General features: G+C 42.7%; 1 protein-coding gene across 2 annotated transcripts; it reads left to right on the plus strand.

Moving 5' to 3' along the window:
- Positions 1–4,433: 4,433 nt before the first annotated feature.
- On the plus strand, positions 4,434–24,070 carry Znf483 (zinc finger protein 483). Of its 2 annotated transcripts, none has more exons than XM_015987540.3 (6): positions 4,434–4,536; positions 7,051–7,589; positions 9,681–9,769; positions 12,673–12,799; positions 13,194–13,289; positions 17,741–24,070. In XM_015987540.3, exons 2-6 carry the CDS (start codon positions 7,175–7,177, stop codon positions 19,171–19,173), a joined length of 2,160 nt encoding a protein of 719 aa, XP_015843026.1. In that variant the 5' UTR covers positions 4,434–4,536; positions 7,051–7,174; the 3' UTR covers positions 19,174–24,070. The 2 variants fall into 2 exon arrangements, with proteins under 2 accessions (XP_015843026.1, XP_015843028.1); XM_015987542.3 differs by lacking the exon at positions 4,434–4,536 and adding an exon at positions 5,014–5,108.
- Positions 24,071–25,684: the final 1,614 nt, after the last annotated feature.

Below are 25,684 nucleotides of genomic sequence, written 5' to 3' on the forward strand. Positions count from 1 at the left end.
GAGGACGTTCTCAGTGGATTCAGTGACATTATTGGAAGGTGGGGACTAGTTGGCCTAAAGCAACAGAGCCAGTTGACCATGGTCTAACACATCTGAAACCATGACCAAAAAAGAAGTCCTTCCTCCTTCAACTTATTTTTTTGCTGGCATTTTGTCACAGTGATGAAAAACCTAACGTGGGGGTTAGTGAGGTGGCTTACCACCAAGATGGACCCATCACTGGAACTGACATGGTTGGAGGAGAGAACTGACCCCTCAAACTTGCCCTCTGACCTCATGCACCATGGTACATGGGTACACTAGTACACACAACCCGTTAATTAATCAATCAATAAACTAACTTTGAAAAAGAAAGGCTGTACACTGGTGCTAGCATTTGGATTGGCTTCAGCCTTTGGCAGTCATTAGCAAAGCATCCTCAAACACTTCCATATGATCTTTTTACAGCTAGATGTTTATATTTCTCTTGAGTGAATACCTAGGAGTGAGGCCATTGGGTTGCATAGTAATGAACAATCCTTTGATCATTAAGATTTGATTTCCTTTGCCCTTCTCCCTTCCTCTTTTTTTTTTATCAGTTACCTTTTCCTCTTCCTCATCTAAACTGGATCCTTCTTCATTTCATACGACTATACTCAAATGTTTGTATATTTGCCTCCTATCAAACTCACCCACAAAGTCCCATCCCACTGCCCTTCTGCTCTCTACTACTGTGGGGCTACTTTATGTATCTTGAGAAAATCATTCATGGGACATGAGTGGGTGATCTCGAATCTCAAATGGGCCCTTAACACTGTGGGGAAATCTATGTATTTCTGGTTAGCAGTTCTCTTCCCGGCAGCTATCTTGGAACAATCTCCTAACTCGCGTTAGGCCCCATTTCCCACCTCCCTTCTGCTGTGTGATCGCAGTGGGGAGTCCCTCAGACTCCCTTAGTTACATTTCTCCTTGCATGCACTCTCTTGCCTCCCTTCCATCTGTTCTGGGGAAGACTGCGTTGCCTCTGGCTGCCCGGGGCCAATCTCTCCATCTGTACTTCTCCAGAATCTTCACTTGTAAGATGCGTCTTGCTCTGCATCTCCATCTCCTCTCTCTCCAGGGGCCACTTACCACTCCTTACAACTGGCTTGTTTGCTATTTCTCATCTTTCTTTACAGAACTTGTCATCCTTTAAGGCTTTATACGCCCAGGCAGGGAGGATTCTCCATTTCAACCTGGAGAGGGACCCATGGCCTCCTGTTGGAACTAAGATCCTTGGAGTGCCAACAAAGCCAGAGGAGTGAGGCCTTGGTGTCTTTGAAGGAGACTCATACCTCCCAAGCTCAGCGGCCCACAGACTAGATACTCATGAACTCTCAGGATCCTAGGGAGATGCTTAAAAGGCTGCCTAAGATAAGCTATGTCAAGGCTTCATTCAGAAAGACCTCTCTCTCATCTACTTCATTAGACAGCATTTGGAACAAACAACAATGCCAACAGCTGAAGTTTTGTCTTGAGAAAGGGTCTCACTATGTTTTCCAAGCTGGCTTCCAACTTGTGATCCTTCTTCCTTAACCTGACTGCTAGAATTACAGATGTGTACCACTGTGTTCAATTAATATTGATACGTTTTAAAACAACTGCCTTGGAGCTGGGGCTGTAGCTCAGTTGGTAGAGTGCTTGTTGGCATACAGAAAGCCCTGGATTCGAGCTCCAGCATCCCTTAAAACCAGCATGGCAGCACATGCCCATGATCTTAGCACTCAGGAAGTGGAGGCAAGAGGAGCAGAAGTTCAAGACTGTCATCTTTGCCTATAACAAATTGTAAGCAGCACAGAAAACGAAAGCAAATCGCTTCTCGGCCTTTTGGCTAAGATCAAGTGTAGAAAACGAAAGCAAGCAAGCAGAGGCTGGAGAGATGGCTCAGTTGTTAGGAGCACTGGTTGTTCTTGCAGAGGACCTGGGTTCAGTTCCTGGACCTACATGTCAGCTCACAACCGTCTGTAACCCCAGTCTCAGGAGAGCAGACACCCTTTTCTGGTCTGCCTTCAAAGGCACCAAGCATGCATATGGTGCATAGACTACATACAGGTAAAACATCCATACACATAAAATAAAAATAAACGGGTCTTTAAAAGAAGAAAACAAAGCAAGCAGGCAAACACAACCCACCTGACCTAGACTATTGGCCTATCCTATCTTGTCTTTTTCCTTCTAAAGATGGGGGAGAGTGTGCTTCCCCTCCCCAAAAGCCTTCTACTCAATGCTGATTGGCCGCCAATTTGCTTGCTCTTAAGTGACCCTGGGCATGCCTCTTCTCTGCCCTGAGTTTTCTTTTCTGTAAAGCAGGTGGGAGGGCTAAGCAGGCCCTTGGCTTTTCAGTTTCAGGTCGATTCAAGAGCAGTGGTTCTCCACCTTCCTGATGATGGGACCCTTTAATACAGTTCCTCATGTTGTGACCCCCAACCATAAAATTATTTTCACTGCTACTGCATAACTGTAATTTTGCTACTGTGATGAATCATAATGTAAATATCTGTGCTTTCTGATGGTTTTAGGTGACCCCTGTGAAAGGGTCATTCGACCCCCAGGTTGAGAACACTGTTCTAGAAAGGAATTAGAAAAACCAGCCAGCCCTTTACAGATGCACACATATGTACTTTTTTCCCCAACCACGTAGTGCATCAGATGCTGAGTTAAGGGCCCTATAAATAGGAAACGAATGTAAATAACAAGTCACAGGGGACTGCTATGCAGCAGTGAAAACAACTACCATAACTGTATGCAACAATTTTGACAAATCTCATAGATTCAATATCGAATGAAAGAAGCCACCTATAAAGAGTAAATACCATCTGATTCTAGTTAGAATTTAAATCTCAGGCTATAGAGACAAGAACAATTCCATTTTGTTTTTTTGTTTTTAAGGGGGAAAAAAACACAAACCTTGGGCTATATGGATGAATCCTGCTTTTAAATTCTCTCTCTCTCTCTCTCTCTCTCTCTCTCTCTCTCTCTCTCTCTCTCTCACACACACACACACACACACACACACACACACACACACACACACACACCCCTGGAGCAAACCTAGGACCACACTTCACAATCCTTTGCAACTGCAGTACCACTGACCTGCACTTTCTGCCCATTTCTGGACTCTATGGGCTAAGAGAGATCACCCTAGTTTCAAAAAACAATCTAGAAACTTCTCTCAAAGGAGCTACATCAACATGGCACTTGTAGGAAGAACTTAAGTATATAGACAGACATTGGTATAGTCATCTTTACTAAATGTGATCTGCCACACCTGTGTTATCTTGTTCATGCCCATCAACATGTGTGTCTCCAAATTCCTGCACTATCATCATCTCTTGATGGGATTGTTCCACACATCAGTCTCCCATTACCAGTTAAACCACCGCCAAGAATTACTTGGGAGACCAGCCTTTGGGAGAGCCTGTGTGAAATTATCTTGATTGCCTTAATTGAGATGGGAAGGCCTGCCTGCTGTGGGTGGCACCATTCCCTGGGCAGGGGATCCTAGATTGTATAAACGGGGGAAGGGACCTGAGCATGCATCTGCTGCCCTCTGCTTCCCAGTTGTGGATGCGATGTGACCACCTGCTTCAAGCTCCTGCTGCCTTGACTTCCGGGCCATGGAGACCGTACCGTAAGTGTGAGCTGAAATAAACCCCTTCCCCCTCAGTTGCTTTTGCCAGAATTTTTTTTTTTTTTTTTTTTTTCGAGACAGGGTTTCTCTGTGTAGCTTTGCGCCTTTCCTGGGACTCACTTGGTAGTCCAGGCTGGCCTCGAACTCACAGAGATCTGCCTGCCTCTGCCTCCCGAGTGCTGGGATTAAAGGCGTGCGCCACCACCGCCCGGCCGAGTATTATTATTATTATTATTTTTAATCACAGTCAGAGAAAAAAAAAATAACTAAGATACCAGAGTTTTGAGCAGCCCTTCCTAAGGAGGGACATAATCTGCCTAGCCATGGTGTAGGTGATGGACAGGGGATGAAGGGAAAGCCAAGAAGCTATTCCAACAGTGCAGGCAAGGCATGTTTGGTGCTTTGCCCCGGTCATGGTGGCAGGTGTGGAAGTCAGAAGATGGCATTTGTATAACTTAATTTGCAACGTTACTTATGGTTTGTATTGAATGCATCGCTAATGCTTCCTCGGTGGATTTTTTCACTTTGAATTTTAGTGAAAGGTGGTGATAGGAGATGCTGAGGAAGATTTAAGGTTATCATGGATACAGGGCCGCATAGATCTGAAAACCTAAGCGGGTTCTAGGCCTCTAAGCCTCTGGCGCAGCAATAATTTAGCAGCTAAAGCCCCCAGCCGTTTCTCAGTGACCATGCGCAACAGGCCAGATAAGAAAGAGCCTATGGAAAGCACAGGAGTTTCTGAAATCGAAGCCAGCGGACCCCGGGAATCGTAGTTCACAGCTTCTGCGCAGGCGCAGTGGCTCCCGCGGGCTTGCTGCGCAGCTGCTGCGGGACAAGGTTCTGAAAGCTTATTGCGGTGCCGCTGGTTGCGGATGCTGGTGCAGGTATCGGTTTCTGCGGTTGGTTTTGGAGCTGCGCGGGTTGGGGGCTCCGAGCGCACACCTTGGGCGGGTTGGGACCCAGAGCATCCCACGGACCTGGCGCTGCGCTGCAGCTGCCGCTGCGGAGGCGTGCGCTTCTGCAGCACCGCGCCATCCCATCCTTCCATTCCTCCCTGTGCTCAGGACTTGAAAACTTCGCCGCCGTTGGTATTTTGAACGGGATAATTCCTTGGTTTGTTTGCTCGCGCGCGCGCGTGCGTGTGTATGTGTGTGGTCCTTTCATTAGCTGCGTCCCTGGCTGTATCTCTAAGAACCCTGGTCTTAATAAGCCAGAGCGTCTCTAGGCTTTGCCAGCTGACACCTGTGGGGCGAATGGCCGCTGCTTTTCTCTCTCTCTCGAGTTGAGAACCTTTACCTGCGTCACATTTTCACAGAGCCTCTAGTGAAGCAGCTGCGCATGTCTCAGTCACTGCGGAGACCCAGGTGCCCAAAAAGATGCCAGGTAACATGGTGGGCGCCTGATGGTTAGCAAAGAAGTAAATGACATCATGTGTGCTGTGTGTCGGGGCCCTGAGGTGGGTAGTTAACGCTTTGCTAATTGCAATAAGACACTCGTACATCTTGCCAAATAGTGGTACATACCAGGTCATATTTCCATGATGTAAGTGATCTGTACACTCCTGTCCCCACACTGCCCATTCCCGTGTCGGTAGATGCAATCGTTTATGGAGTGAGTGAGTGAGTGAATGAATGAATGAATGAATGAATGAATGAATGAATGAATGAATGAAGCACAGGCCAGGCTGTGTGCAAAAGCCCATTTGGGGATCAAAGGGAAACTTCGCTGGGTGGTGGTGGGTGGTGGTGGGTGGTGGTGGGTGGTGGTGGGTGGTGGTGGTGGGTGGTGGTGGGTGGTGGTGGGTGGTGGTGGTGGTGGTGGGTGGTGGTGGTGGGTGGTGGTGATGGTGAGTCAGCTAAGAAGAATCAGGGTTTTGTCTTTGATATGTTTCTTGTAGGATCCTTTTTTTGGTGGTGGGGGTCGTGTGTGTGTGTGTGTGTGTGTGTGTGTGTGTGTGTGTGTGTGTGTGTGTGTGTGTTACTGGGGATTGAAACTAGGACCTCCACATGCTAGGCAAGTGTTCTATCACTGAGCAATATCTCCAGCCCTAATTTTATTTTGTGTTTATGGCTGTTTTGCCTGCATGTATGACTGCACTGTGTGCTTATCAGAAGAGTGTTGGATCCCCTGAAAGTGGAGTTACAGATGGCTGTGGGCTGCTATGCGGGTACCAAGAATAGAATCAAACCCCGTAGCAGGTGCTCTTCACCCCTGAGCCCCAAGAGTTGTATTTTGAAGAATGAGTAAAGGATTAGTAAGAGGAAGAAGGCATCATTCCAAGAGAAGATGGAGCAGGAATCTCTGGTGTTAAGGATGGGAGAGTGTTGCTGTGGGATATTTCTGTGTGGCTGCAGGGTCTGTCTGTGAGGTCTCTAGGCAGATCTCTAGATTGTTCTGTGTGCTCTCTGCATTTAACTTGGTCTTAGTGGACCCGTGAGTGATAAAAGCCAATGTTTTCGGTCCTAGAAGAAAATGACAGGATTAGCTTCTGAATATTAGGAGAAATCCTTTGGCTACAGCCTGAGCGTGGATTGAAGAGGAATATACTCAGAAGGGGGGCTCCCGGGCTAAGAGCACTTGTTGCTCTTCAGAGGACCCAGGTTCTGTTCCCAACAGCCACATGGCAGCCCACAACCTTTTTGTAACTCTAGCTCCAGAGGATCCAGTGCCTTTTTCTGACCTCCATTGACACCAGCACATACATGGTACACATACATACAGGCAGGCAAAACATTCATACACATAAATTAAATAAATCTAAAAATAAATGTTAAGATGGAGAGGGTCTGAGCTTGGTTATTTATTATGTGAAAAGTAAGAAAGGGGAAGAAATTCGATAGTCATGTATGAAATCAGGTTCCTGAGTTGAGCACCTGGTAGGAAGGAAATGTGTGTTTGTTGAATAGGTTTGTGACTGACTCACTTGGTGGGGGGGGGGGCGGTCTTCCATTCATTTTGTCTGTGAGGAGTAGTATTAAGTCTGAAGTAACTATCTGCTTGCAGAGTATGTTTAATTATCTTTATTGAAACCTCCAGTTTTTATTCTGTAAAGATTCTCCTTTTATGGGGCTGGAATCAGAGGTTAAGAGCATCTCTTCCAGAGGTCCTGAGTTCAATTCCCAGTAACCACATGGCGGCTCACAACCATCTGTAATGAGATCTTGGTTCCCTCTCCTGGTCTGCAGGCGTACACACAGGGAGAACACTGTTAACATAATAAACAAATAAATCTTTAAGATTCTCCTTTTAATAGACTAGTTGGTTGGCCAGAGCTTTTCTATGCCTCTAAGTATATAGGCATGGGGGTGGGGAGGTGTGTGTGTGCCTGTGTAAGTGGTAAAAGCCAATGTTTTCGAAATTAATAACCTCACTTAATGTCTTTTGTTTCTTCTTGACAGTTCCTTCAAGACTGAAAATTGGATTCCTAGAGGCCTTGGTAGTTTGTTGTGTGTAGATAGTACCTGTGGCAGAGCAGACGTACTCAGATAGTCTAAAGAGGACTGGATTCCTGCTGGTGATACGATGCAAGCTTACGTGCCCCCGAACATGATGACCGCCATCTCCCCAGACCCCCCAGCCCTGGCTGCAAGCGAACAAAGCAGGGTCCCTAGAATGGATACCTCCAGGGCCCAAGAAAGGATCTTAAGAGGATATGCTGATGACCTAGATTCTTTCAGGCAGAAGTTCAGGTGGTTTTGTTACTCACAAGAAGAAGGACCCAGAAAAACCCTGAATCAACTCTGGGAGCTCTGCAAGCAGTGGCTGAGACCAGACATTCACACCAAAGAGCAGATCTTGGAGTTCTTAGTGTTCGAGCAGTTCCTGAGGGTTTTGCCTGGAGAGATGAGGGTCTGGGTGAATTCTCAGCGGCCTGAGAGTAGTGTGGAGGTGGTGACCCTGGTAGAAGATTTGAACCAAACACTTGAAGAAAGGGAAGGTGAGAGCTGCAGGTGGAGAGTGGGTGGGAGGAGGAATCTCCTAAAGTTTGTAGTAAATCTCTCAAAGGAAGCAATACTGCTAAGATTGAAAATTAAGAATTAAAACTATATATTCAAAGATGAGGTAGTCATTTAAGACAGTGGTTCTCAACCTGTGGGTCCACATCCCTTTGTGGGTTGTATATCAGAGGGGTTGCATATCAGATATCCTGCATATCAGATATTTACATCATGATTCATAACAGTAGCAAAATTACAGTTATAAAGTAACAATGAAAATAATTTTATGGTTGAGGGTCACCACAACATGAGGAACTATTAAAGGGTCACAGCATTAGGAAGGTTGAGAACCACTGATTTAAGGGAAACATTCCATTTCACAGATTACTTATAATCAATTCTGTATTACCGGGTCTCTTAGAGGCCCTAATCTTGAGAAATTAGCGTGTTGCAGTGATAAATCAGACAGGAGTCAGACAGACCACATTTTTGGCGTACCAGGTACCTGTGTGACCACAAACTGAATTGGTGGTGGTAAACAGTACTTCCTCATAGCTCTCTTCGAGCTCGTGGTAGAATCCATTCTGTTCACTGCTTCTGCAAAATTCTGCCCTCTGTGTGGAGGCTCCTGTGATGAAGAATCCATTGCTAGCAGCAATCTGTAAGAAAGAACAATCTTCTTAAGTTGATCCTCTTACGTCTTTTATATAAGCTTTAATTTCCCCACAACTATCTGGTCAATAAAACTGCCTATAGTCCTTGTTATAAGATGGCAGAGTGTGATTTGGAAAAATTACTCCCCTTATCTGAAAATGCATCATCATCTAAGGATGTTGAGTGTGCTTAGTCACTGCATTCAGGCTCCTGCTGGAGTCTTGACCCAGTCTCCCACCCCTCAGATCTCAGTGAGCTCCCCCAGGGCCCCGCCCTGTGCTGCTTCCCCTTAAACACACAACAGAGTTTTCTTGCTTCTTAACTATTATCCTTGCAAATCAGCCAGCAATCCCAGAGGCACAGTCGGGTTTTTGTTTTTCTTTTTTTTTTGTTTGTTTTTTAGCCAGATTAGTGCCTTTGCTCAATAAACAAAGCTGTAAGTAACATCTGTAAGTTCAATAAACAGCTGTAAGTAACATTTGAGCAAAGCTGATTTATCTTGACATATCTTATATATTAGAAATATTTTTAAACTCTTTATTGTACAAAGTAAGTATTTTACAGCTAAGGGACTGTGAAAAGAAGAAACTCAGTTTTTGTGGACTCAGGAACCGGAAAGACCTTTTGACGAAATAGTGGGGGAAAGCCTATTTTCTGTATCTGGTGGTTCTGTTTTAAAGAGAAGAAAAAATTGGATTTCTGAACTCTCTTCCAGAGGGTATCATGAAATAGATGTTTGAGTTTTCGTCCCCTCCTTGGCCTACAGCCCCTATATCCCTTGTCATTTCCCAAGTGACTAGAGCAATAAATGCCTTTTTATTAAAATATTTGTCCTTTCCTCCTTGGTTCCTGAAACCTGTTCCAGAACCCTCGATAGATGTAAAAGTGAGACAGTCGTCTTGTCATTTGCCATAGGCCCCTTGTGGCCATGCCTGAATTTAATGAGATGATATTTGGAATGTCCAGAAGTAACCACCCATGGAGGCTGATTTCCAATGCAGCTGTAGAGGGATGGCACTCACAGCCCCCACCTCTGGAGAGGAGCGGGGCTGAAAGCTGAGATGATCACCAATGATGTCATGAGTCATGCCTACATGATGATATTGTCTTACAGAAAGCTGGACGTATGGGTATTCCTGGAGGGTGGTACACCTGAAGAGGGCGTGGAGAGAGTTTCTATCTAGGTGTACCCAGGCTGTGACTAAGTTCAGAAGCTCTGAACCTTTCTCTCCGGGCTTTGCCCTGTGCGGCTTTTTCATCTGGCTCTTCATTTGTATCCTTTCTAATAGCCTTTATAATTCATAGGCAAATAAACGCTTCCTGTGAGTCATTCTAGCAAATTAATCCAAACCAAACGAGGGGGTTGTGATGAGTTCTGACTTCGTACAAAGAATGGAGCTGAAAGACCAGATTGATTTTTTTTTTCCCTTCCCCAGATCCTAGCACTCAAGATTCTGCTGTTTGCAAAGCGGAAGATTTGGGAGAAGAGGAGATGGTGGCTGTTCCTCCAAACTCGGAGCCACGTGTGAGTTTTCTCTCGCTGCTTCTTCTTCTTCAGTGGAAACTGAGCTATTAGTGAGGAAAATAAAGATACGAAATCACCCAAGACAACCTGTAGGTCACTGCTTACTTGCTGTTTATTGGGTTCACAGACCATAACATAATGCTGAGGCTAACCAAAATTACTTAAGGCCCGTGAGATGCCTGCATGAGTGAAGGCTCCTGCAGCTGAGACTCACGAGCTGCATTTGGTCCCCAGGACCGACATGGTGGAAGGAAAGAACCAATCTAGCAGGTCGTCCTCTGACCTCCACAGGCATTCTGTAGCACACTTATGTACCCCCGTCACCCCCAAAATGTTTTTTTGCAGGGGAAGCATTTACAAAAACCCAAAAGTTACTCTTGACAAAATGAGTCAGGTAGAAATAGAATTGAATTTCCCTAATATGGCAAAGAACATCTCCACCTGGGTAGAATCGGGAGATTAAAAAAGCAGGGCTCACAATGTAAGCAACAAGACCTGTGTTTCCTGACCATGGCAGTCGACCAAGTGAAATGAGGCAGAAATAAGATGGAGTGTGAGAGACAAAGACGTATTATTACAGACTATGTTACTGTTTGGGAAGCCTTGGGATCAACTGAGTAAGACTAGAACTCATGCAGTAGCTGGGAAAAGCAACCAGTTACAGATCAGTAAGTTTCCAGTATTAGTATTAATACTGGAATTACCAGTATTAGTAATCACCAGTTAGGAAAAAAATTACAGTAACAAGTAGTAGTTCTACAGTAGAGCGATAATGAGCTCCAGGTCTGCTTCCCGGTTCCTGGAACTTGTGAATATTATTTGCTGGAAGAAAAATCATTCATTGCAAGTGTAGTTAAGCTATGGGCTTTAAGATGATGAATGGGGGCTACTGAAATTGGAAAGATGGCCGGACAGTGGTGGTGTGAGCCTTTAATCAGTCCAGCACTCAGGAGGCAGAGGCAGGAGATCTCTGAGTTCAAGGCCAGCCAGGGAAACCTTGTTCTGAAATAATAATAATAATAATAATAATAATAATAAAATAATAATATAAAATTGGAAAGATGGGGAGTTAATTCAGGGTTATATGAGTAGTCCCTAACAGCTGTCACAAAGGCCTTTATTAGAGAAACAGTTTGAACACAGAGAGAAGATGATCTAGAGAGGGAGGCAATTTGGAGGCAATTTGGAGTGACTGGGCCACAAGCCAGGGAAGGTCAAGGAATGCCGGCAGCTACTGATAGCTGGAAGAGGCGAATGGACTGTCCCTCAGAGGCTCAAGAAAGTATAGCTCCCTGATCTCCTATTTCTGGCCCCTGGAACTCTGAGAGAATGTATTTCTGTTGCTTGAAGTCACAGAGCCCTGGTGTTTGGTTACATAGTATGACACTGACAAGCTGCTAACCCAAGTGCTAAGAAACACAGTTGTCTACTTCCCTCACACAGAGGATGCTGTAGATCTACCGCATAGAAAATGGGTAGAAGGTACCTGTAATCCCAGAATTCAGAAAACTGAGTCAAGATGGTTCCAAACAAGTCTCAAAGGAAAAAAAAAAAAAAAGTGATTTTAATGAGTTAGTATACTTGTATGTGAATGTGGCACACTTGTAAGCATGAGTATATTACTGAACCAGATTCTCTTTGATTGTACATTTTAAATATTGCTGCAGTCAGGTGTGGCGGTGCACACCTGTAATCCAGTACTAGAGGTGCTGAAGCAGGAGCATCTTGTATGAGTTTGAGGCCAGCCTGGGCTGAAGAGAGAAACCGTCCCTGAGTAATAACAAGCATTGCTACTTCATGTGACTAAAGTTTGTAACACAGCAGCTATCATGTATTTAACTAATACCTGGAGTTAGCTTACAGTCTACAGATTTGAGGATGGGAATGTCAATTCATACCCTCATTTATGATTTTCTTTTTATTTTTTATTTTATTTTACAACACCATTCAGTTCAACATAATAGCCACAGATTCCCCTGTTCTCCCCCTCTCGCCCCCCCTCCCCTCCCCCCAGCCCACCCCCCATTCCCACCTCCTCCAGATCAAGGTCTCCCCCGAGGGCCGGGATCAACCTGGTACACTCAGTCCAGGCAGGTCCAGTCCACCCCTCCCAGACCGAGCCAAGCGTCCCTGCATAAGTCCCAGGATTCAAACAGCATGATTTTCTTTTTAATCTTAGGAGTTAATGTGTTGGGGTTAACTTGATCAGTGTTAACAATTTAGGGAGGTCTTGTACAGTCGATATTTCATGCTAGATTCTTAAGTGGGAACGGTCAGAACTGTACAGTACCCTTGTTCTATATTTCTTATAACAGTTGTATGGACGCTGGAACTCTCCAAGCCTGGACTGGAGAAATGGCTTAGCTGTTAAGTGCACTGGCTGTTCTTGCAAAGGACCCCAGTTCAGTTCCCAGCACCTACACGGCAGGTTACAACTGTCCTCCACTCCAATTCCAGAGGATCCAACACCCTCTCCTGGCCTCTAGAAGCACAAGTCATACATACTGTATACATACATACACACAGGCAGAACATTCATGTACATAAAAATAATGAATTCTTTAAAAAAAATAAATAAAACATTTACCAGGCCTGGTTGGGCATGAGCCTGTAATCCCAGCTACTTGGGAGGCTGAGGCAGGAGGAACTCAAGTTCAGAACTTGGTTAAGCAACTTAGTGAGAAACTATCTTGAAATCAAAAGTAAAAAAAGTTGAAGATGTAGCTCAGTGACAGAGCACTTCTCTAGCATACACCAGGCCCTGAGTTCAATTCCCAGCAAAACAAATACACACACAGACAGCTTGGACACATTCAGACTGCTTATATCCTAACCACTTCTCTGAACCCTGAAGGTCTGTTGGGAACTAATGCAATGCAAAGATGCTGTGCTTGGTCTTCTAGGAATCTGTAACATTTGAGGATGTGTCTGTGGACTTTACCAGAGGAGAGTGGAAGATGCTGGAGTTGTCTCAAAGGGAGCTGTATAAGGAAGTGCTGCTGGAAACCTTGAAGAACCTAGAATTTTTGGGTAAGACATCTTCTCTTCAGGATCTGGCATCTAAGAGGGTAGCTACTCATCCCCTGTGTCATCTGAAAGATAATGTCATGTGACTGTTTTAGCTGTATCTGCTGGACATCCAGGACCTGCCATGACTATTCCTAAAAATGAACTCTGAAAGTGTACTTTCTGTGATTTTTTTTTTCCTCCTAAGAAAGTTTTTGCTTTCTTAGGAGGAAAAAACAATCAATGAAATTGGAAATGTGGAACATAATTTTGTTGTACAAAATGCCCTCCCTTCCTTCCTCCTTGGATTCCTCCTCTGTATTTGACGTCTTTATCTTCCTTAGGGAAACAGGCTAAATCCGAATGCTAGGTCGTCTTTGTTCTATGTGTAAACAATCATTTTCTTTTCTCTGAGCAGGCCTTCCAGTTTCCAAATTTGAATTGATTTCAAAGCTGAAGTGGGTTAAGTTGCCAAGGGTACTGGAAAAAGAAATCTCAGAAGGCCCCAGACCAGGTGAGTTGGTAAAAGGAAGAAGGCAATGAAAACCATGGGGGGTTGCCGGGCGGTGGTGGCGCACGCCTTTAATCCCAGCACTCGGGAGGCAGAGCCAGGCGGATCTCTGTGAGTTCGAGGCCAGTCTGGGCTACCAAGTGAGTTCCAGGAAAGGCGCGAAGCTACAAAGAGAAACCCTGTCTCAAAAACCAAAAAAAAAGAAAAAAAAAAAAACATGGGGGGGGGGGGGAATCTGTGAGCTGCTGGGTGGATGTAAGGCTAGAATATAACGTTGACTGATTAGAAGAGAGCCTTCATCTTCCTGGAATGTCCTTTTTAATGAGGACAATATTTGTTTGGGTCTTCCGAAAAGTAGATGCCAAGATGTGACTCCCCAAACTGGAGATTGGTTGGGAGGAATCAAGAAATATGGAGGAGGAGTTTGCATTGCTGTGAGAGCATGGTGCAGGCAGTGACGCCTCCGAGTGAGGGGGAAGGAAGGAGGAATCTTAAGCTGAAGATGGTTTGTAAAGTTTAAGTAAAGCCAAAGAGGAGGCCTTGGGCAACAATCCCGTGAGAGGGGCTCCACATCTCACAGAGATGGTTCTGGCGTGTCTGTGTACTTCACCATTGACCGTGAGCGGCTGTGTGTCAGTGGCCCTGATGTGAACGCAGCAGCAGGGGCGGCCAGGCAGTCTCCCCGCAGGAGATCTGAGAAGCACATTATGGACACTTAAAAAACCAATTATCGCCGGGCGGTGGTGGCGCACGCCTTTAATTCCAGCACTCGGGAGGCAGAGGCAGGCGGATCTCTGTGAGTTCGAGGCCAGCCTGGGCTACCAAGTGAGTTCCAGGACAGGCACCAAAACTACACAGAGAAACCCTGCCTCTGAAAAAAAAAACAACAACAACAACAATTATCAAGACAAGTGTGTTAGTAAGAAATTGTGGAAGCTTGTGGGATTATAGACGCAACAATGGTTTGTTTTCAGATTCCTTCTTTACTTTAATGAGTGCAGAACTGGTGCATGTTCAGTAGAAACTCTACCTGACTGGCAGAGTGTGGTCTGCTACTCCTTTACACTGGACAGCAGTGTCCCTAAGCACAGTCACGCTCATGTGACCTCACGCTCCAGAGCCCCAGAGTACGGTGGGTGTGTTGAATACATTTTTACTTAGGGTATTTTCAACTCACAATGAATTTACCAAGACACAATTCCATTGTAAATCAAGGAGCATCTGTAAAAAGGAACAATAACCTAATTAGCATTTGAACTTTTTATCTCAAAAGATAAGTGGGAATTCAACCAGTAAACATGTAAAATAGTTCCATTTTTGTTAGTAAAATGTTCATATGTTTAAATGTATAGGTTAAATATTTGTGTATTTTTAACATCTGGAAAACATTTATTTTAATAGTTATGTTAGTTTTTATGTTAACCTTCAATGAATTAGGTTTTTGTTCCTTTATCTTTCTCTGCATCTTCCTAAAATTTTAAAATAACTATATTTAATATATATTTTAAGTATAAAAATGCCATTACATATATTAGTACCTTTATTCTTTAATTGAATTTTCTAAACCATTTATTTTAGTCAGCCTCTCAGCTGTTTCCATTATAATATCATACATAAAAAAACAACAATCACTTTATTATGTTTAAACAACAATTTAGAGATTCATCCCCAAAACCTGTTTTTGCATTGTTTTGCAGTTAAAAAGCCATTGACATGAAGGGAAAGACGGACTTAATAGAGATAATCATTTAACTTACATAGATTAATAATGAGCTAGCAGTACATAATTTAGAAGAAATGAGCAAGCAACTTATACAGATAACTGACAAAATTGAAAATGTTAATAATGGCTTGTGAACATGAAAAAGTTCAGACTTAGTCACTAATGGGACTATACAGTTAAAGCAACAATACTGTTACTAATTGAATATGTAGATCATTGATTAGAGGTAAGTATTGAGGCATTTTATTCCTTAGGTATTATGTAAAAGTTAAACACATACAGACACGCACACACTCAACCTCAACCCAGTGTCTCAGGCATGCTAATCATACATTTTAGCACTGAACTATACCCCTAACTGTGGAGACATAATTTGATAAACATTCAATAAGGGAATTAATAAATTATATAGGATGGATTATCATGTAACTGATTAAAATTATCATTTTCAGCTGGGCGGTAGTAGCACACGCCTTTAATCCCAGCACTCAGGAGGCAGAGGCAGGTGAGTCTCTGTGAGTTCAAGCCCAGCCTGGTCTATAAAGTGAGTTCCAGAATAGCCAGAGCTGTTACACAAAGAAACCCTGTCTTAAAAAAAAATCATTTTCAAAATTTACCAATGATCTTGGAAATATAAAAGAAAAATAACAATACATGGTAACTTTTTATATTCTAAACTATATGGAAAAATTTACATAACTTGTGAATAATAGGATCTTGAGTTTTACAATTACCTATTAAAACAATTAGGAAGATGATTATGTGAGTTTTTCTTCCCCCTCTCTTTTGGTTTTTGAGACAGGGTTTCTCTGTGTAGCCCTGGCTGTCCTGGGACTGGCTCTATAGACCAGGCTGGCCTTGAACTCAGAGATCTGCCTGCCTCTGTCTCCCAAGTGCTGGGATTACAGGTGTGCGCCACCACTGCCCTACTGATTGTGTGATTTTATGATTAACCAGGGGAGATGTCTTAATGGGTAAAATGCTTGCTATTCACAGGTTAGAATCTCCAGGACCTGTGAAAAAGCTAAGCCTTTTTTTATAGGCATATACTTTATGCCTATAATCCCAGTCTTGCAGTAGACACTGGTAGATTTTAGACTACTATTGCCTAGCCACACTAGCTGAAACAGTGTGAGCTTTTGGCTCAGTGAAAGACCTGTATTTAAAAAAAAAAAAATGGAGAGTGAGCCAGGTAGTGGTGGCGCACACCTGTAATCCCAGCACTTGGGAGGCAGAGGCAGGCAGATCTCTGAGTTCAAGGCCAGCCTGGTCTACATATTGAGTTCTAGGACAGTCAGAGCTACAAAGAGAAACCTTGTCTTGGGGGTGGCTGGTGAGGGGGTGGAGAATGATAGAAGATACCCAACATCCTCTTCTGATCTCTACATGTATGTACGTGAGCATGTGCATTCCCACATATGCACATACCAGGAGAGACACTAAATAATGAGGAAAGCCAGCATGAATAATATACTTAATAAATTAATTCAAAGTCCTAAGAAAAACACAATATATAGTTTGGGGAAAAGCTCCATGTTAAGTACCAGACTTTGAACCTCTGAGCCTGTCAGACTTATTAAAATGCCCTGGAGCATTGCATTTTAGGTATTAGGTTTTAAAATTCAAAGAATAGGATTAAAGGGACAGTGATCTAGAAAGAACAATAAATAGATGTCTGATTAAAATGTTTCAGGAGGGCTGGACAGATGGCTCAGTGGTTAAGAGCACTGGCTGCTCTTCCAGAGGACTTAGGTTCAATTCCCAGCACCCACATGACAGCTCACCACTGCCTGCAATCGCAACTCCAGGAGTTCTGACACCTTCACACAAACAGGCATGCAGGCAAAATCACCAATGCACATAAAATAAAAAAAAAATAAATAACCAAAAAATAAAAACAAAAATAATGTCTTCAGGATTGATAGGGCCAGATTGTGGTGATGTTTAAAATCTTGTCATAGGTGACACTGTGTGTTCGTGAAGTGATTGGGATTTTCAATAAAAATTAGTGACACTTGCCTGCTTTGAGGAGTGGCTGTATAATATGGGGATCAAATTAAAATATGGCTTTAGGGTCTAGAGAGATGCTTCAGCAGTTAGGAGGATGGGTTATCCTACCAGAGGATGTGGGTTCTCAGCACCCACATGACAGCTCACAACCATCTGTAAATCCAGTTTTCTGGCCTCCACAAACAGAGTATACATGCATGTAGTGCACAAACATACATTTAGGCAAAGCACTCAATCAAAATAATACAAAGAATTTAAAATATGGCTTTTACTACTTACAGTACATGTGACTTTGGACAAGCTTCTGACACTCTGTGTGTCCCATAAAATAAAGTGCAAGATGTACTTCATCAGGCTGTTGTGAGGACTGAGTGAAACCATGCAAATAAAATGCTTATCATGGAACCAGACATTTGGTAATCGTATAAAGATAAATTTTGGGTATAGAGAAAATAAGTTTGACCTTGGTACAGAAATTGGAAAGAAGAGTAAAAATCTGAAACTTTCCTTACATAAAGCATCAGCTTTTTATTTTTTACAATATTTTCCTAGCCTCTCTGTTCATCTTGCTTTCCTATATTATATCTTGCCTATTTTATAAAGCTGTAATTAATAACTAAGCTATATCTCTTAAAATTATTACTGTGTTCCTACATCAGTCCCAAATATCACATCTTCCTTTATTGAAAATGGGAAATACTTGCTTTGTTATCTCTTCTAGAGGCTGAGCCTAGAAGTGAATTGGATGCCTTTATGGAAGACTTCACTTTAGAGAAAACAGTAGAATACTGCTTCAGTGATGATGGTTATGGCTTGAAGGCAGAATTCCAGAAACGACATGGCAAATCCAAGAAAGATCATAGCAAGCACAGTAGCCATCAGAGTAAAGAAACTCCCTCTGGAAAGAAGTCCAAACAAACTTCTGACACAATCAAACATCGGAGCACCTGCCTAACAAAGAAGTCTCAGAAGTCTAAGGAAGGCAAGAAACCCTATATCTTCCATTCAGATCTTGTGAACCGCAAAGAACACAGTGTGGTAAAGTTAAGGAAATGCAGTGGAAATGAGAAAGACTCACGTCACTCTTCATCTCTTAGTGACCATAAGAGACAACCAAGAATTGGTTCGTTGAGTAAGACCCAGAAGTGTAGTAAGTGTGGGGTAGCCTTTACTCAAAGCTCATGGTATCGTAGTAAAACCTCTCAATGTGAAAAATGCCAGAAGAATTCATTTCAAGGTGAAACCTCAAATAAAGACAAAGGACCCGAAACTGAAGAGCCCAGTAAGTGTGGGAAATGTGGGAAAGCTCTTGGCTATGGTTCAAAACTCTCTGTGTGTGTTGAGTGTAGAAAAGCTCACAGAGCTAGCCCATCAGTTAAACCACATAAAAAAACTGACAAGAAAGAAAAGTCTTACAAGTGTGATGAATGTGGAAAAAATTTTTCCAGTGTACACGCTGTCGATATACATCAAAGAACTCATACTGGAGAAAAGCCCTATGAATGTAAACACTGTGGGAGATCCTTCAATGACTACTCATCATATTGTCAGCACCAGAGAATTCATACTGGAGAGAAACCATATAAGTGTAATGAGTGTGATAAATCCTTCACTCATAGCTCCTCTCTTTCAAAGCATCAAAGGATACACACTGGAGAGAAGCCTTATAAGTGTAAAGATTGTGGAAAAGCCTTTAGACAGAATTCTTGCCTTACCAGACATCAGAGAACCCACACTGGAGAAAAACCATATGTGTGTAAGGATTGTGGATCATCTTTTAGCCTTTTTAGTACTATCATCTATCATCAGAGACTTCATGCAGGAGAAAAACCTTACAAATGTACCCACTGTGATAAAGCCTTCCCTACTCATTCCCGCCTCAGTCGTCACTTGAGATGCCACACTGGTGAAAAACCATACAAATGCAAAGAATGTGGGAAAACTTTCAGACAGAGTTCATCCCTTAATTTACATCTCCGAAGTCATACTGGAGAGAAACCCTACAAATGTGATTATTGTGGAGCAACCTTTACTCGGAGCACAATCCTTATTGAACATGTAAAAACTCATACTGGCGCCCAATATGAATGTAAAAAGTGTGGTAAGAAGTCTAAAAGTCGGTCAGCCCATCTTAAACATCAGTGTACTGAGTAATTCTGGGACTGTAGTGAGTGGAGGGTAAGTTAATTCAGATTGTGCCCTTATTTAAACACTTGACATGTAAACTACCCAAATCATTGACTAGAAGCTTCAACTTCAGTGGGTTTCTTCGCCTTTGATCTCTCTTCTTGAGGGTGGTCAGTGTTGATCAGAGTTGGTAAAGTTAGGTTGACATGAAGAAAGCATCTGAAGAGAAATGATTCTGAAAAGCCAAACTTAAGTTTAAAAGACTCTTCGGGGATTTCTCTCTTTGGCTTCCCTTCCACAGCCATACAGTATAATGGAAAAGAACATGCCTGAACTTTAATAACATAGGCTCTCTCCCTGTTTGCCAACCAACCAACCAACCTTTGTGTCACCCCAAACAAGTCATTTGGACCTTCTCAATTTTAGTTTTTTTCCGGTAGAGTGAAGAGATGACATTAATGATTTCTAAGTTTTCTTTTTATCTAATATTCTGATACTGCAGAAAATAGTTTGAACATATTTGACTTATTGGAATTGTCGTGTCTGGTAGACGCTTACTCTCTTACAGAATTGTGGACTTGTAGATTAGTGAGACTGTGGAATGTTTGATGTAGGGTACCTAGAATGTGATAAACAGACAAGTCAGGGAAACTCAGTGGAGTTTGCTTTCAGGGAATGTTCGAATTTGCACAAATCTCCCCAGTTACTTTATCTTTTGAGTTTTGCCTCAGTGGATTGAGAATTCAGAGAGCTTGTACCTGAGCCAACTCAGACATGAAAGTAACAGTGCGAGGAGAAAAACCAAAAACAGCTGTTTGGATGGATTGTTCCCCCTACAGCAAGCACAGACTCTTGCACCACAATGTCAGAATTCTGTGTGGCAAAAGTCACAAGATGCTAGACTGAATCAGATTGGGTCCTTAGATGTGTTCTAGTTGGTTTGTAGGGTCGGGTATGTATGTACACGCAGTTTTCACTCTTTAGAAATAATGAATTGTGTGTTTTAAAGAAAGTAGTGTTTGTGTTTAAAAATGTTCAGGAGTTGACCACATTAACCTGCTGTGTCTATGGAGTGAGTGCTCAGCTGGGCCTGCATGTGGGTGCCACTTTAAACGCCAGCTTTCTCTTAAACCTAGCTTTCTTAATGCAGGCATGTGATATTTTGTTGCCCCACCATTTGAGAATACAAACACTAAAAATCTCAAGGGACCCCCCACTGAGTACAAGTAAAATTCAAGAAAAGAACTCTTTTGTGAAATGAGACTTCATGGAGTGGACTAGATGGGTACTGACGGGTTGATGGAATCTTAATTTCTAACTGAGAAAGGAATTCAAGATCCTGAATTAGTTAATTTGGGTCTCAGGTCATTAGATTCCAAAGGGACTTGATTGTGTTATAGAAAAAATTCCTGAAGTTGAAATTTGAGCAATTCCTAGAGAGAGAACTAAACCAGAACTCTGGTTTTACAGATATGAAGGATTTCCAGTGCTGATCTAAGACTCAGGAATATTTGCTGATGTGCAAATAGTTTGAAATGCTACCTCTGGGTATAAGGTTTTTGGTTTCTTCTGGGTGGCTCCTTCCTCCTTATCCCGAAGTCTAAAAGAAAATCAGACAATATTTTGTGATAAATTGATCAGTGTAGCTGTTGCCAAATGGACCAAGTAAACACATTCCTGACATCAAAGGAACATGGCTTGTAAGAATCACTCCTATGGGCTTAACAAGTTTCAGAAATGATATATTTTATTGAAATGATTAATGAAATGTATAAAACAACTCTTGAGAAGAGATCTGTTCCAGGATGTTCTAGGGAATTTCACAAGAGGCTGTTTTTATCCCAATCTCAGTTGGGGATTAGAAACAAAACTTTTTTTTTTAACAACTTCATTAAAATATAGAACACATAGGCTTAAAAACCAAGATGATTCAGTGAGTTTTCATCAGTTCTAATGAAGTGCACATTCATTATCATAATCCATTTTTTAGAACATCACCCTATAAGAGTATTTATTTGGATACACCCATTTATACATAATTCCCACTCTCATCTCTGACCCCAAGTAATCACTAACCTACTTTGTATTTACAGAATGGCCTTTTCTAGTCTTTTATATTGGTCTTTGTTTCCCCATTGACATCACGTTTTTAAGTTTATGCATGTTATAGCCTATGGGACTTCTTTCTATTAAGTGTTATTTGTTGGTATTCTTTGTTGTTAAATGATAATCTATCATATGGATACTTCATCCATTTACCTATGAGAGGGCATTCTCTTCCTTCCTCTTAGGGGTTGGCTGCTAGGAACAACACTGTGAATATAACATGTAAGTCTGTGTAGACATTAACTTTAATTGTTTTTCTTGGTAGACACCTATAGGTAGTTTCTGGGTCATGTAAATTTTTGTTTGACTTTTTAGGAAACTGCCAAATTGCTTTCCAGTGTGACTACATCATTTTAAATTCTGGCCAGCAGTGTGTGAATGTTGCATTTTCTTTACATCTGTGCCAGTGTCTAAAAAATCTTAGTCGTCCTGGTGAAATGGCATTTCCATATGCTTCTAATTTGCGTTTCCCTGACAACTCATGTCATCATTTGCCCATTACTCAGCCTTTCACATATCTCCTTGGAGTTTTTTCAAATTCCTTATCTATGTAAAAGTCAGGATGGCTGACTAATAACAAGTTCTCTATCTACACACAGTCCCTTATCCGATGTGAACTTTCTATCACCGTGTACTAGAAGGAAACTACAAAACCTACTGCAAAATACTTGGCAATGACTGAATGCATTCAGTCTGAATGACTGAAAGGCATTCAGTCTGGCCTAGCACCCATATACTGAAGTCTATTTTTAGATTGTCGGGTCATCTTAAGGCTTTACATTTATGATTTATGACACCTCATAGAACTTCTTTTCAGAGCTTTATTTAGCAATTTTTTGTTTATAGTGATAAGTATTTTAATCAGCTCTGTGACACATTTTAAAACAAAGTCCTTGTTCGTTCGAATGTTTTATAATGAGCTTTTATATAGAAATTTCTTTCAAGGCACAGGTTAAGACAGAGCCCCTGTCAATGAATTTACTTTCTTTGTGCTTTAGAATTATTTCTGATGTAAAATATGGATGCCATAAAATGAGCCATTTTGGTCGTCTTGGTCGAATGATTCTGTGGTGCACATGTGCAGCCCTTATTCATTCCTAGCGCTTTCCCACCCTCCACGCTGAACTCCCTGAGAATTCATTCCCCGCTTTCTTCTCCCACAAGCTCCTGGTCGTCACCCTTCTGCTTCCTTTCCACATCTGGCTCTTGTTAGCTCCTCACATCAATAACGATACAGTGCGTGTCTCTTCGTGTCTGGCTCATCTCACTTGGCATGTAACATTTGCAGGCATTCAAGGAAGTCTTCAGTTGGATTTTCTAGCACAGGAAATCTTAAACTCCTGTGTCATCCAGGTAACACTGGTGAGAGGAACACAAGGTCATTCCGTGTATTCTGTCTCGCTGGCTCCGTAACCTAGGCCCCTGCACATGCGTACTGAAGAAGTTGAGACTAGACACCGACTCCTCTTAGGGGTCTGCTTTTGGAAACGGAGTAAGAACACTTACAGCACCAATCACACACTGTCATGAAGCAGCAAGGACAAACTATCTCTTTAAAATGACAATCTACCTGGCCTTTCAACCCAGCTACAATTTCATCTTCTTGAGAAAAATTAATCTTTTTGTTTTTTGCTTTTGTTTTTGTCGGAGCTGAGGACTGAACCCAGGGCCTTGCACTTGCTAGGCAAGTGCTTTACCACTGAGCTAAATCCCCTACCCCTAGAAATTAATCTTTCTGTTTAGCTGACACTCCCTAACAGATAGAGAAAAAAAATACTGAATAAATCAGCAGTTTGAGATTTGAGGCAATGAATTGGCTTCTCTTTGTAAATTTGGGTGTTCTTTGAGACAATATAATCAGTTTTCCTTGGGCAGTGTCTTACACGGAAGTGTCTTACATCTAAAACGAAAGAGTGCTTAAATTTTCAAATTTTCAGTCAATTGATTTTTTTTGATAATAGAAATGTATATATTCTGTGAGAAATATGTGATCTGCTCCTGTTTACCCTGGGCAGAATTGTTAAATGGTGTCGTGTTTTCTGTTTTTGTGGGTATTTTTCAAACTGTCATTTTCGTCCAAAGTGTTTGAGTGAATTATAAGAGTTGGGTTTGCTTTTCTCTACCCACGGTTCTGTTTGCACGTGTGTGCATGTGCAAGAGTCGAGCTGCTGTGTCTCTGGCACGCTTACAATCTGAAACCTGTTCAAAGTCGTTAAAGGTATTTCGGTTAGAAATTTAGATTTCGTTTAGCTTTTGTGGATTTTTTTTTTTACTAAGTTGTTGAGCTATAGATCTGCAATGTCAGCACTGCCTACTGTGTTGTCTTTAATACTTGAACTTGATAGCTTGAACTTGAACTTGTCTGCCGCTGCTGTAAATTGCAACTGGCTTTCGTCTGTGAATGTGCACTAGACCCCTCCTCTAGTCCCCTTTCCACCGTGACACTTACAGTACGAGCTTCTGTGTCTGCACTGAATTCTGCCTTAGAAATATGCCTTTGACTAAAGTTTAAATATTTTTCCATGTATTTTTGCCTATAGAATAATCACAGTTCCAACAAGAAGCACCTTGATTTATGGTTGATTATACATGTAATGCTCTGACTTGTGCTATCTGTATAACATGTTGACGTAATCTATTATATTTCATCTGTGCAGAGACGAATATCATTTGTTGGTTTATCAACGCTGACTAGATTGGTGACGTGTTAGTGTGTCACTGAAAAATGCACGCTCCTCTGCAATGCTCATGGCGTCCTATGCGGTGCAATGAAGTGAAGTGTAGTTCTGCTAAAACAATAAAGTTGTATTTAATACAGAATACCTCCTGCTCTGGGTTTTGTTTGGTTGGTTTTGTTTTTGTCAAGACAAGGTTTCTCTGGGTAACTGCCCTGGCTGTCCTGGAACTTGCTCTGTAGACCAGGCTGGCCTCACAGAAATCTACCTGTCTCTGCCTTCTAAGTGCTGGGCTCAAAGGCATGTGTTACCACCACCCAGCCCTGCTTTGGTTTTTAACTTTAGATTTTTTTGTTTTGTTTTTTTATTTTTGTTTTTTGAGACAGGGTTTCTTTGTGTAACTTTGCACCTTTCCTGGATCTTGCTTTGTAGACCAGGCTGGCCTCAAACTCACAGAGATCCGCCTGCCTCTGCCTCCCAAGTGCTGGGATTAAAGGCGTGCGCCGCCGCCGCCGCCGCCGCCGCCGCCGCCGCCGCCGCCGCCGCCGCCGCCGCCGCCGCCGCCGCCACCACCCGGCGACTTTAGATTTTTTTTTAAATGTATTTGTGTGTGTACATAAATATACCCTGTCATTGTCACGAGTGTGGAAGCAAGAAGACAATATGAGAGTTGATTCTTCCCCTCCACCATGTGCCTCCCAGGGATCAAACTTAGGTTGTCAGCCTTGGCGGCAGGTCCCCTTACCTGCTAAGCCATCTCATTAGCCCTAGAGTTTAATTTTTTTGAAAAAGGTACCATGCATACATATCTCCAGTTCCCAGTAGCCTCCACTGGTTGCCAAGTTGGACAGTAGAGTTAGATAGAAAAAAAAAACTTTGTTATTGGTTATTTTTACCTCTCAATAAAAATGTCCCCTCTCCCCGACCCTAACCACTCCTCCACTGTTTCTCTTCAGATACAGACAGGCCTCCCATGGATATCAGCCAGCCATGGTGTATCAGGTTGCAGTGAGACCGGGCACCTCCTCTCCTGTTAAGGCCGGATGAGGCAACCTGGTAGGAGGAATGGGTCTCAAAAGCAGGTAGCAGAGTCAGAGACAGGCCCTGTTCTCACTGTTAGGAGTCTCACATGAAGACCAAGCTACACAACTGAATGCGCAGAGGGCGAGGGTCAGTCCCATGCAGGCTCCCTGGTTGTCAGTTCAGTGTCTCTGAGCCCAGGTTAGTTGGTTCTGTGTTTTCTAACGAACCCCTGAGACCACTGGGTCCTACAATCGTTCCTCCTCTTCCACACCATTCCCCAAGATCTGCCTGTGGGTCTCTGCATCTGTTTCTATCAATTGCTTGGTAAGCCTCTCTGAAGATATCTGGGCTAGGCACTAATCTATTAGCGTAGCAGAATATCACTAGAAATCATTTCACTGACTTTTTTATTCCCCTCCCCCCCCCCATGCCAGCAAGGGCAACAAGCCGCAGTAGCTCTGTTCAGTAAAAGATGATTTCCCAGGCTGACCTTCAGTGTTGCTGCCCTGCAACATTCTGTAACTTTGTAGCCATTTCTATCTTGACCATGTGACGACCAAGTTCCAAGAGTCAAGGAAAGGGAGAAATACAGTGATGCCCAGTGCTTTTCCACTCTGACCTAGTTAGTGCTGTGTGTCCTGCTCACCCCAGTCCTGGAAACCTGACTGGGGAGGTGAGGACTGAAGAACGAACAACAGATGGGTACAGAAAAGCTGGAGTCAGGTGGCCATGCC

Source organism: Peromyscus maniculatus, chromosome 2 (genome assembly GCF_049852395.1).
Source record: "Peromyscus maniculatus bairdii isolate BWxNUB_F1_BW_parent chromosome 2, HU_Pman_BW_mat_3.1, whole genome shotgun sequence".
Classification (NCBI taxonomy): Eukaryota; Metazoa; Chordata; class Mammalia; order Rodentia; family Cricetidae; genus Peromyscus; species Peromyscus maniculatus.

Bases quoted from the DNA above. Each gene is read 5' to 3' on its own strand.
- Znf483 (XM_015987540.3), top strand. From the start codon at position 7,175: ATGCAAGCTTACGTGCCCCCGAACATGATGACCGCCATCTCCCCAGAC. The intron at 7,590-9,680 runs GTGAGAGCTGCA...TCCCTTCCCCAG, and splicing joins AACACTTGAAGAAAGGGAAG to ATCCTAGCACTCAAGATTCT. The intron at 9,770-12,672 runs GTGAGTTTTCTC...TTGGTCTTCTAG, and splicing joins CTCCAAACTCGGAGCCACGT to GAATCTGTAACATTTGAGGA.